The following is a 13,592-nucleotide window of genomic DNA, read 5'->3' on the forward strand; positions in this document are numbered from 1 at the left end:
AAAATCTATATCCACTGTTCTTTAGGACTAGAGGATTGTGTCATGACTATATCATGTTTCTTCAGCTTCTCATTGATTATACCTCTTGTTGACCTTTTAAAACCCTTAGGCTTGCTTAGGCCTGGGAATGAGCAAAAGTTTCTTTCTGGGTAATGGAAATGTTCTAAAATTAGATTGTAGTGATGGCTGCACAACTGTAACTTAGTAAAAATTATTGAATTTTATGCTGTGTAAATTACACATCAGTAAAACTGTTTGGAGCACCTGGGTGGCACAGTCCCAGATGAGTGTCCAGCTCTTGGTTTTGGCTCAGGTCATGATCTCAGGGTCCTGAGATCAAGCCACATGTTGGGCTCCACATTCAGCATGAAGTCTGCTTGAGAGTCTCTCTCCTTCTCCCTCTGTCCCTCCCGCTTATTCTCTCTCTCTCTCTCTTTCTCTCAAATAAACAAATCTTTAAAAAATATAAAGCTATTTAAAAAATAGTTCTGAGACACCTATACAAAACTTTAGCTCTTTATATGTCTCGCAATATTAACTGTCATGTAGGAAGGAAATGGCTTGAAGGTAGATATAAAAAATTTATGAAACAACTTAAAGTAGCCATATGCCTATCTATTTTTTTTTCTCCAAATTTTTATTTAAATTCCAGTTAAATGGCAGTGTACTATTGAGTTCTGGTGTAGAATTTAGTGATTCGTCACTTATATACAGTACCAAATGCTCATCAAAAGTGCCCTCCTTAATACCTTCTATTTTTTAAACAGATTTGATCCCCAAGAAAATGAAATGGGACAGACTGTTCAAAAGAAATACAATCATAAAAAGGAATTTTCTTGTCATGATACATACCCATTTCGAGAAAAGAAAAAGGTTGACATGTCTATTCTAAGTAATGAAACCTCATCACCTTTTTTGCATCGGGAAGCCAGTGATGTGCATTTAGAAACAAAAGACTTCCAGCCAGAGAAAGAGGTTGTTGCAACACCATCCCCTAAAACCATTGCAGTTCTGCCTCAAATAGCATCTAGCCCTGATGTGATCATTGAAGAAATTATTGAAGAAAACCTGGAAAGTGAGTGAAAATTCAAAAGCAAGGAAACAATATGTCTGTAATTAGAAACAAATTAGTCCCTGTACTCAACAAAAACACTGTTTTCTTATACCTCATTATGAGTTAACACCTGTTGGTTCCTTACCCCTATTTTCACATTTTCTAAAGTTAGGAAAATTTTTTTATTTTTAGTGCAATAATCTAACCTCTGAGATGTGAATTTAATATTTGGTTAATTAAGGTATTTGACTTTCTGGTGTTCCACACATAAACTGTATAAAAGACAAAAATACAAGTAAGAGAAATATTTGTAGAGCAGTCTCATGGCTTTGTCCTTAAATTTAAGAACAGATTTTTTAAAAATAAATAAATAAATAAATAACGGATTTTCTTAAATCTTCATTCTGATAGTCTGTTATAAAATAAGTTGACATGAATATAATAGCATCTGTTTTGTAACATTTTAATGTATCATAATAGTTTGATTAGATTTTACAGTGCTGGTGTTCTCCCCATGAACTATTACTGTGAAGTTAGTATACTACCAGTCTTCTTTAGGACCATTTTCAAGTTCAGTTTTTGCTCTCTTCTGCCCTCCACTTCCCAATCTGTTTCATTAGCTGATTCTCCAGAACTTTTGAATGCAAAAAAAAAAAAGGGGGGCATACATTTTTGTTTGTTTCCATTGTATTATTACTGCTGATATCTCAGTGATTAAGAAACCTATCATGACTATATCTACTGATAAAAAGTAGTCTTATCATTCAAGTATTTTGCCAATTCAAGTACAGCTTTTTTTTTTTTTTAAGATTTTATTTATTTATTTATTTGACAGAGATCACAAGTAGGCAGAGAGGCAGGCGGGGTGGGGGGGCGGGGCTGGGGAGTGAAGCAGGCTCCCTGCTGAGCAGAGAGCCTGATGTGGGGTTGGATCCCAGGACCCTGGGATCATGACCTGAGCCGAAGGCAGAGGCTTTAACCCACTGAGCTACCCAGGCGCCCCTCAAGTACAGCTTTTTAAGCAATAGTGTGCCATTGTCAACCTAATAAAACTAGTACGATTGCCTTTATTTCCTATTTTGATGAAACATGCTTCACAAATTATCTTGTGGGAACACCTAGAGATCCAAAAAAACCTTTTCAGAAAAACTCATCTTTCCCTTTCGGATCAAAAGAAAGTACTTTAACAACTCTGAACTTGATGTTGTGGAGTTTGCTTTATGTAAGGTAATCTAATGTAAAAATGTAGTGTGAAGGTAGTGAGTTAAATGAATTTTACTGTTAACTAAAACTTCTTCCTTTTAATGTTAAAAATGTTAGCTGTTACTGGCAAAAATATTTCTGAAATCTGTAGCGCTTCTCTCAACTGCCTCCGTACTTAAACATATTAATTTCTTTACTCCATCCTCAATATAGGTATTCTTTTTGATCTGTATCAGTTAAAATCATCCATTTGTTCTCTTTTTATCATCTATATTTACTGTCTCCAATTCTACATTTCCCTATTCTTTGTGTTTTAAACATTTTTGCTAAATAAAACATCTACATTGTTAAAAAATCATATATTAAAATACTGTGAAATTTTCCCCTAACCTGTCCATTTCATTCATTCTCTCCCTCCCTTCCAGAGTTTCTTTGCATATACATATATATAATTTTTCTGTTTTTGTACATGAAACGTAGCATACCATGTACACTGTTCTGTTATTTTAATTCCTTTTTTAATATTTATTCTGGACATCTTTTCAGTAGCTGCATTTGGCTTCATTACTGCTATATACAAATATTTTTCTCTTTTATTCTACCCTCACCACCCCTGCAACCTCCACCAAAACACACACATCTTCCCCTAAATGATGCTCAGTACATTCACTTTGCACAGACATTTTTTTCACTTTTCTAAGCCAGATAAGATTTGTATTCAGAGTGTCTATGGGCTTATTCTCGGTTCTTTGTGTATAGTAGAAACAGGAGTTTTTGTGATATGCAAGAGACCTACCTATTATGAACAGAGTTCTGAGTTCCAAAATGTTCATAAATAAATTCTGATGTTTTGTTATAATGCTGTAGAGTTACAGCATATTTTGACTTTAGAATCTAATTATAACATGAACTGCAATTCCATTTAACATACTTAACAAGTAAAATAAAATATTTGCAGTTCAGGTTGCTAAAGAATTTAATGTTGAAAGTGGGATCTATTTGTTTTAGTGGTCTGGTTACTATTTTGGGTGTGGACTCTTGTGGGGCCCAAGTATTCTAGAGTTTTCAGTGCCACAAGACACTTAATATTCTTTTAGAGGATATTGCATTCAGTTTTTATGAATTCTTTCCTATGATTTATTAATGTGGTTTTAATATTCTTATCTAGGTTCTCCAGAGCTAGTTTTTGTAAGCCATGTAATACATCCTTGCCACTTTTATATCCGGAAATATTCACAAATTAAAGATGCAACAGTATTGGAAAAGAAGGTGAATCAGTTTTGCAATAAGAGTTTACACCTTGATCCTTCAGACATTTTGGAACTAGGTAATCAAATCTTATTCCAAGCTAAAGTATTAAGTTCATTTAAATATTATAGTATTTGGCCAACCCACATAGACCTTTTATAATACGGATTTGTGCTCTAAGCATAAAAGTTTTATAATTACATAATGTAATTTTATTTAGGTAAGTTAGGTAAATATTGACTGCTGAGTAAGGTATATACAAAAACTATCATTATGGAGTGAAAGTAGTTATTTTTTAAATTACAAAACCCTTCACAGTTTCCTTGTCTCCAGGGAAAACTGGCCCATAAGATGATTCCTTATAGTATAACTACAGTCCCTTGCTGTCCCACATGTGAATATTGAGGATGTCATTAAGCACTTAAATGAGGTGCTCATTTAACTCACAACAGTGCTGTCTATTTCCTAGGGCCACTCAGAGAGTAGTTGGTAAACTTAATCAGTCTATCTTAATTTTAAGGGTATGTGTAATTTGCCATAATTTAGGCTTTTATTACAAATATTTTCTTTATAACTCATTGACTAAATTTAATTATACTCTGTAATAAGGTAAAACTATGATTTGATTTATTAACATGGTGAGAAAACTGTTCTCTTAATAGCAATCAATGCCTATACATAATACCAAAAATTATTATGTGTTTAAGGTTATGTAGTCGTTCTTTAAGAATGTGATTAACTCTTAGCTCATCTGTGTGGCTTATCAGAATATCCAAAATCTAGGTTTATCATACACTTTGGACAAAAACTGATGGTAATTTTAAACTTTAGAGAACATTGAATTATGAGTATCTAAGAAAAGAGAAGTATAGTATTAAACATTTATGGCTACAAATATTTCTCTTAAAATTTAACACATGCCCAAAAGAGTTCAACTTAGATTGAGAAAATGTTCTAAAAAAGCCACAGTCAAGGGCGCCTGGGTGGCTCAGTGGGTTAAAGCCTCTGCTTTCAGCTCAGGTCATGGTCCCAGGGTCCCGGGATCGAGCCCTGCATCGGGCTCTCTGCTCAGCGGGGAGCCTGCTTCCTCCTCTCTCTCTCTGCCTACCTCTCTGCCTACTTGTAATCTCTCTCTCTCAAATAAATAAATAAAATCTTTAAAAAAAAAAAAAGCCACAGTCATCCTTTGTTTTAAATTAAGGATAATTATTGTTTCAGGTAAATAAATTTACATGACTTGAATACTCACTTATATTTTAAGAAAGTGACAAGGAAAGAACTTTAAGATGCTTTAAGAGGATATCCTCTTGTTCCCTTTTCCTACCTGTGCTCTTCATTATAAAGAACAAATGTCTTCAATAGGCTTTTATCTTACCTATTGTGAAAAAGAATAGTTTCATAGCATATAGTTTAAAACTCAGAATATTGGTTATGTGGTATATCAACATAAGAGAAAGGTTGATGACAATCTTTAGGCCAGATAAACATTTTCATAGAACTAAAAGTTAAAAGGCTACCCTAATGTGCCTCTCAGCTATCCTGTTTTAATTAGCATATACAGAGGGGATTTATACAGCATCCCTCTGTATATAATGAGTGGTGAGATCTATCAATTTATCTCTGATAGGTAGCTTAGTTGTTAAGAGGATGGGCTCTAAAGACCACCTTTGCCTACCTGTGTGATGGAAGCCCTATCTCTATAGGGTTGTTGTGGGAGTAAGTAAATTCAAACACAAAACACTGAGAACATCACTGAGCTCATAGGAAGCATTCAAATTCGGGCCTCTTTCTTCCTTGACCTTTTTTTCCCGAATTAATTTGTAATTCATCTGAAATCTCTGCTGCTAGGTCCTTGGTTCATCTTCCTCTTCTCTGAACCCCATTGTGTATTAATTTAATTTTGGCACGTCAAATATAGCCTTTCATTGTTTCTTTACTTTGATTCCTCTTTATCAAGAGAAGGTAATTGTTTCTTCCTTTATGCTACCAAATGATTTTATAAATTTCAGCATATATATGTCTATACATGTATGTGTATGTATACATGGGGTAGAATGTCTTTATTGTTGTAAGTACATTTAATTGCCTATCTCTTTTCCTTTCTTGAGTTTTTTTTTTTTTTTTTTTGGACAGAAAGAGCAAGATTTCAAGTAGGCAGAGAGGCAGGCAGAGAGAGAGGGGGAAGCAGGCTCCCTGCTGAGCAGAGAGCCCGATGCAGGACTTGATCCCAGGACCCTGAGATCATGACCTGAGCCGAAGGCAGAGGCTTAACCCACTGGGTCACCCAGGTGCCCCCTTTCTTGAGCTTCTTTTTTGCAGGATAGTCTCATTCATCTTTGTTATAGTTCATAAAATATAGGTCCTCAATAAGAGACTGGTAACTTTGCATTTACCTCCCCAGCTACCTATATAACAGGAACTATCACAATATGCCACCTTTATATTTTTCATAGCACTCGACATGTACTAAGTCTTCAGGAAATAAATTAATTAAAACTTCTTAGTGGTGGAACTAATAAACATGTTCATAAATTAGAGCTAATTAGGTATTTTTCTTCATAAACACTGATAATGATTTGTCTTCCTTATTATTTAGGTGCAAGAATATTTGTCAACAGTATTGAAAATGGGATGTGGTGTCGAGGAACTATCACTGAATTAATTCCAATAGAAAGTGAACATGTTAGAAAACTTTGTAGTACAACCAAATTCTCAGTCCATGAAGTTGCACTAATACAAATATTCATGGTAGATTTTGGAAATTCTGAAGTCCTTATTGTTTCAGGGTATGGTATTACATGTTCCTGGCCTGTTTGGAAACGTTGGTTTTCGGGGGCGGGGGGGAGGGGTGAAATACTGAAGAATAAAGGAAATTGGGAAAGATTAGAAAGGAGTAATTTATCATTTTTTACTTCTAAGGCATATACTTTTTATTTTGTTCTCTTATTTGTTTTACTGACTACTAAATTAGTAAAGTATTATCATTTATCAGTGTTACTACATGAGGAGCTTGGAAAAGGAGTGGGTTTTTTTCTGTTATTTTGGAAAAGGAGCTTTTTGATGTGTCCAAACTTAAGTACTTTTCTGTGTTTATTCGAAAGAGGGAATGATGCACAAAAATATTTCTTTTAAATAAAGTATTATAGTTAGCTGCAGGATGATTGAGTAGAATTTTAAATCAGGTTTCTATAATTATTAAAGCTAACCCTAGGTACTCAAAAATATTTCCCTCAGTTTTCTAGGAAAATAAAACAACAATAATAATAAATTAAAAAAATAAAAATGAAAATGTTTCTGTGGTAAGGACCAGTGTTAACTATATAGAATGGTCACTATTTAAATGGTCCTAGCTTTATAAATAAATAGTTTTCTGTTTGGAGGCATCATTATCATTATCCCCTTTAAGTCTAAACTTGAACAAATATAGGAAAGACAAAGATAAAATCAGATAAAGTCAGCTGAGATTTTATTTTATAGATAAAAGTACTGTCTGTGCTTATAAAATATGGATTAAATCTATGTAGTAGGAAAGTATGAATTAGAATACAACTTTCTATAAGATTTAGCTTAAATAAAGTATCCTTAGAAATGCATACCTTTTATGGAGGGAAAGCAAATTTGGGTTTCAAGTATTATTTTCAATAAATATTACCTGAATTCCTTTAGGGTTGGTGATACCCATGCAAGATCAGAACACATTGCTGAGCAGCATATAGTACTAAATGACTTATGCCTCGTTTTAAGGAAGTCTGAACCATATATTGAAGGGCTGCTGAAAGACATCCAGCCACTAGCACTGCCATGCTCACTGAAAGACATTGTTCCACAGAATTCAGTAAGTGAAACTTAAATTATTTCTTCTTCTGGGGGCTAAATATCTCAATTTTAGCTATGTATTGCCAGTTAGATTGCAAAGTGTAGGTTCAAGGCATCAATTCTTTTGGTAAGTGCATTTTGTATAATAAATTATCAGTGCCAGTAAAAAAGGAAATGAACTTCAGTTTCCATAATTAGAAACATTGTTAATGGGAAGTTGAGTTGAATAAACATGTACAAATGAATAAACATATACTTGGAATGAATCCAAATAAACCACTAAATTTGAGTCACATATGGAGAGAAAAATAAATTTTAAAATATGGTCTGGCATGTGTTTCTATAAATTTCTTCACTATTTTCATGACACTTTGTTCATTAGTTGTATTCTGCTTTGTATTGTTTGTGAATATCTATTCCCCAGCAAGCCTTAAAAACTCTTACAAAACAGAAAATGTATGTAAGAATATATGTTAAATGGTTATTTTATGAAGGCTTTGAAAGCAAGAATCTGTGTCTCTGCCTATCATTGTATTCCCAGTGCTTAGCAGATTACATAGCACATAAAAGGCATTTGACAGATATTTGAAAAAATGAGTAAATGAAAAAAAATGTAAAAGGAAACGTAAGTATTAGCTCTTTTCCCCAAAATGGTAAAACTGGTTTAAATTTGGCTTTTATACTTCTTTTGCATTTTCTGAATAAACTTTATAATCTTTAGAAAGAGGGTTTTTTTTTTGTTTTTAAGCAACCTGTAGCTTTTAAAAAGTTTGAGTATAGTTGACACACACTGTTACATTAGTCTCAGGTATACAGCATAGTGACTAACCAACTCTGCTGGAGATATCACAATTCCAGATTTCAAAATATACTACAAAACCAAAGTAAAAAAAAAAAAAAACCAGTATGGTACTGGTACAAAAATAGACTTACAGATCAATGGAACAGAATAGAGAGCCCAGAAATAAAAGCATGCTTATATGATCAATTAATCCATGACAGTGGAGGCAAGGATATACAACAGGGAAAAGACCATCTCTTCAATAAATGGTGCTGGGAAATCTGGACAGCTACATTGCAGAAGAATGTAACTGGAACATTTGATTATACCATGTGCAAAAAGAAACACAAAATTAAATTTCTAAATGTGAGACCTGAAACCATAAAAGTCCTAGATAAAACATAGATAGTAGGGCGCCTGGGTGGCTCAGTGGGTTAAGCCGCTGCCTTCGGCTCAGGTCATGATCTCAGGGTCCTGGGATCGAGTCCCGCATCGGGCTCTCTGCTCAGCAGGGAGCCTGCTTCCTCCTCTCTCTCTCTGCTTGCCTGTCTATTTGTGATCTCTCTCTGTCAAATAAATAAATAAAATCTTTAAAAAAAAACAAAAACATAGTAATCTCTCTGACATCAGCTTTAGCAATATTTTTCTAGATATATCTCCTCAGGCAAAGGAAATAAAAGCAGAAATAACATATTTGGGAATACACCAAAATAAAAAACTTTTGCTCAATGGAGGAAATCCTCAACAAAACAAAAGGCAACCTACTGAATGAGAGAAGATAATTACAAATGGTATATCTGATAAGGGGTTAATATTCAAAATATATAAAGAACTTAACACCAGGAATGTGTAGTTTTAACCCTTGATATTTTCTTTAGGTATGGAAACTTAAAGGTTCAAAGATCAACTTAAAATTTTTTTTTAAATGGATGAATATTTTTCTTTAAAGATTTTTTTTTTAATTTATTTATTTGACAGAGAGAGATCACAAGTAGACGGAGAAGAAGGCAGAGAGAGAGAGAGAGGGAAGCAGGCTTCTTGCTGAGCAGAGAGCCCGATGTGGGACTCGATCCCAGGACCCTGAGATCATGACCTGAGCCGAAGGCAGCGGCTTAACCCACTGAGCCACCCAGGCGCCCCAAAATGGATGAATATTTTTCATTATTTAAATACCATATACTTCATATATTCCCAGTTAAATGGAAACTGATGATTATAAACACCTTGATTACATTACATGGCTTCCAGTATATTTTCAAATTTACCTCTTCTTTTTCTTTATTTGAGAGAGAGAGAGAGAGAGAAAGCACAAGCCATGGGGAGAGGGAGAGGGAGAAGCAGACTCCCCGCCAAGCAGGGGGCCCAATGTGGGGCTCAATCCCAGGACCCTGGGATCGTGACTTAAGCTGAGATGGACATTTAACCAACTGAGCCACCCAAGCACCCCAAAATTACCTTTTGAATTTGTGTTATTCAAGTGGAAAAATCATATGTTTTATTTTAGAATATTTATAATTTATATAATGTTATATAATATGTTTTATATATATATATACACGCACATAAATATTCAGAAGTGAAACTAAATTCTAAAATACAACAGCTTAATGGACACCTTGAGACTGTTCATAAAAATCAAAGATCTAGGGGCACCTGGCTGGCTCATTTGGTAGAGCATGTGACTCTTGATCTCGGGATCATGAATTCAAACCCCACACTGGAAACAGAACTCACTAAAAAAAAAAATTCATATATTGTACATACATAAACACTGACCTTGGATCTGGCCCTAGGTATTGTTTAGTATCTGTGATTTGGACTTACAAAGAAAAATAAAATAAAAGCTAAATCCAGAGCATGGTACCATTAGACTAATTGTAGTTATTAAGTACATTGGAATTCTACTTTTTTCACAGGATGAAGGCTGGGGAGAAGAAGCCAAAGTAGAATTTTTGAAAATGGTAAATAACAAGGCTGTTTTAATGAAAGTTTTTAGAGAAGAAGATGGTGTGCTAATTGTAGATCTGCAGAAACCACCAGCAAATAAAATAAGCAGTGATATGCCTGTGTCTCTTAGAGATGCATTAGTTTTTATGGAGTTAGCAAGGTAGGTAACTTATTAAAGCAAATACTTTGAGGTGTAGTTATAAATTGGAATAACAGAGTTTACCTATAAAAACTATGGACTGACTCTAAAGCATAATCTAAGAGGTTAAAAATATTGCTACCAGGGCTCTCTAAGTATGGTTATCTGAAAATGCATTCAGATAATTTAAGTAAATAGAAAATTTAAGGTAACTCAAAGGAAACTATTTGTAGATACTGAACATTTTTTTAGATTCTTGATAATTTCACAAACAGTTCTACTAGGGTCTTAAGAATCATAGTTTAAAGTTCCTGGCTTAAATTTTCTAACCACTGGAATAAGTTCATGATCACCCTTCTGTATTTAATGTAGGAATTTAGAATAGATACTTAAAGTTACTTCCTCTACCCCCATCACTGATGAACAAAGTAAGATGACTAACAATAGGGATAGTGAAAGATACTAACTTTTTGTCCTGAGTGATGAGATGACTCTGGAAGTGACCCAAGTAGATCTCATTGTGGAAATATAAAAGTAGTATTAGAGCTGGATGGGGTCACAGACACCCATCAGGTGGCCTTACTGAGTGCTACCACAGTCCGTGGTTGTCAGTTCCTCAAAGAGGAGAGACTTCGAGTAGAAGACACAGACCTGACTCAAAAATGTCCCAACACAAATTCGCAGGTCACTTATTGATTTTTGAGACTTGACATCTCAAGTTTGACATCTCACTTGGTTTGATAATTGAAGACAATACCAAGAAATGTATTAGAAAAGAAATTGGAAAGAGAATACTCTAGGTAGATTAATTAGTCTATGTACAAGTCCTTCCTTCAGACCAAGTTGCTAAGAGAAGAGAGACTTTAAGAAAATGACCTGCTTATGCTTTTGATTATGTTTTTAATCAGGTTTAGGTCACAATCGCCAAGAAGCCACTCTGAAAAAAATATGACTTTACACTATCACCCACCTATTTTGCCTAAAGAAATGACAGATGTTTCAGTTATGGTTTGTCATATAAATAGTCCTGCCAATTTCTATCTTCAATTGGTAAGTATTTAGTATTCCTTTGAGACAAAGTAAATTTTTTCAAATTTTAAGTAGAAATGTGTAATGGAAATGAGTACCTAAAATGGATTTTAGAGAAAACAAACCACTCTCAACCTTCAGTAAGTTTAAGTTTCTTAGCTGCAATTATAAATGAGAAAGTCACATGATTCATAGTAAGTTGAAGGAACTCTTCATGCAAATTATGAAATATGGAAGGAAAGGACAGTGAAGGATACCTAATATATGTTTTTTGCCACCTTAATGATATCTATAGTATAGGAAAGCACATAGACCAGACATCAGAATACTAGGCGAAGGTATCTCAGTGTGGTTTTGATTTGTATTTCCCTGATGCCAAGTGATGTAGAGCATTTTTTCATGCATCTGTTGGCCATTTGGATGTCTTTGGAGAATTGTCTCTTCATGTCTTCTGTCCATTTCTTGATTGGATTTTCTTTGGGTGTTGAGTTTGATAAGTTCTTTATAGATTTTGGATGTTAGCCCTTTATCTGATGTCATTTGAAAATACCTTCTCCCATTCTGTCAGTTGTCTTTTGGTCTTGTTGACTTTTCCCTTTGCTGTGCAAAAGCTTTTTATTTTGATGGAGTCCCGCTAGTTAATTTTTGCCTTTGATTCCCTTGCTTTTGGAGATGTATCTAGCAAGAGTTGTACAGCCAAGGTCAAAGAGGTTGCTGCCTGTGTTCTCCTCTAGGATTTTCATGGATTCCTGTCTCACATTTAGGTCTTGCATCCATTTTGAGTCTATTTTTGTGTGCAGTGTAAGGAAATGGTCCAGTTTCATTCTTTTGCATGTTGCTATCCAATTTTCCCAACATCATTTGTTCAAGAGACTGTCCTTTTCCCATTAGATATTGTTCACTGCTTTGTCAAAGATTAGTTGACCACAGAGTTAAAACCCATTTCTGGGTTTTCTATTCTGTTCCATTGATCTATGTGTCTGTTTTTGTGCCAGTACCATACTGTCTTGATGATTACATCTTTGTAATAGACCATCTCACATCAGTCAGAATGGCTAAAATTTAACAAGTCAGGAAACAACAGATGTTGGCGAGGATGCGGAGGAAGGGAAACCCTCCTACACAGTTGGTGGGAATGCTCGTGGGGAAGCTGGTGCAGGCACTCTGGAAAACAGTATTGAGGTTCCTTAAAAAGCTGAAAATAGAGCCGCCCTATGACCCAGCAATTGCACTACTGGGTGTTTACCCCAAGGATACAAATGTAGTGACCCGAAGGGGCACCTGCACCCCAATGTTTATAGCAGCAGTGTTCACAATAGCCAAACTATGGAGAGAATGCAAATGTCCATTAACAGATGAATGGATAAAGAAGATAAAGAAGATGGAATACTATTCAGACATCAAATAAAATCTTACCATTTGCAATGATGTGGATGGAACTAGAGGGTATTTTGCTAAGTGAAATAAATCAAAGAAAGGCAGGTATCATATGATTTCACTGATATATGGAATTTAAGAACAAAACAGGAGCATCAGAGGAGCATAGGGGCAGAGAGGGAAAAGTAAAATGAGATAAAATCAGGGAGACAAATCATAAAAGACTCTTACTCATAGGAAGGAAACTGAGGGTTGCTGGAGGGGATGGCTGTGGGTGGATGGTGTAAATGGGTGATGGACATTAAAGAGGATATGTAATGTAATGAGCACTGGGCATAATAGACTGATGAATCACAGGCCTTTACCTCTGAAACCAATAATATATGTTAATTAATTGAATTTAAATTTAAAAATGATTAAAAAAAAGTACTGTGAGAAAACCTATTTCTGACAATGGACATCTGAGAATTTACATGTTTATAATGGGTAATTTTCTGAATTTGAACACCAAAATTCAGATCAAAGGCATTTCATATTAAATTTTGGATGTGGACTGATGGGTTTGTTTAGATAGCTACTAAAGGGGCGCCTGGGTGGCTCAGTGGGTTAAAGACTCTGCCTTCGGCTCAGGTCATGATCCCAGGGTCCTGGAATTGAGCCCCGTATCAGGCTCCCAACTCAGTGGGGAGCCTGCTTCCCCCTCTCTCTCTGCCTGTCTCTTTGCCTACTTGTGATCTCTGTGTCAAATAAATAAAATCTTAAAAAAAAAATAGCTACTAACAGTGAGTTCATCCTTATCGATCTCTTTGTGTCTATACTTCGTATGAATTTACTCTTTCTAAAGGCCATAATGAGTGAATAATTCATTAATCTTCACAACAATCCTATGAGAAAAATACTAGTAATTTCACTTAGATTTGGAGACTAACCAAAGGGATAAAGCAACTTGCCTGAGGTCACACAGCTACAGAAGGGAAGAGCCAGGATTGAACTGGGCA

At 34.9% G+C, this 13,592-nt stretch overlaps 1 protein-coding gene across 1 annotated transcript in view; it reads left to right on the plus strand.

Moving 5' to 3' along the window:
• The window catches only part of RNF17 (ring finger protein 17), a 154,793-nt gene that overhangs the window by 42,274 nt on the left and 98,927 nt on the right, over positions 1-13,592 (plus strand). The window contains exons 10-15 of the mRNA XM_047722828.1: positions 768-1,075; positions 3,426-3,584; positions 6,102-6,291; positions 7,172-7,340; positions 10,019-10,209; positions 11,097-11,238. Coding sequence (XP_047578784.1) covers positions 768-1,075; positions 3,426-3,584; positions 6,102-6,291; positions 7,172-7,340; positions 10,019-10,209; positions 11,097-11,238 — 1,159 coding nt within the window. The remainder of the gene's footprint in view (positions 1-767; positions 1,076-3,425; positions 3,585-6,101; positions 6,292-7,171; positions 7,341-10,018; positions 10,210-11,096; positions 11,239-13,592) is intronic.

This window comes from Lutra lutra, chromosome 3, assembly GCF_902655055.1.
Source record: "Lutra lutra chromosome 3, mLutLut1.2, whole genome shotgun sequence".
Taxonomy (NCBI): Eukaryota; Metazoa; Chordata; class Mammalia; order Carnivora; family Mustelidae; genus Lutra; species Lutra lutra.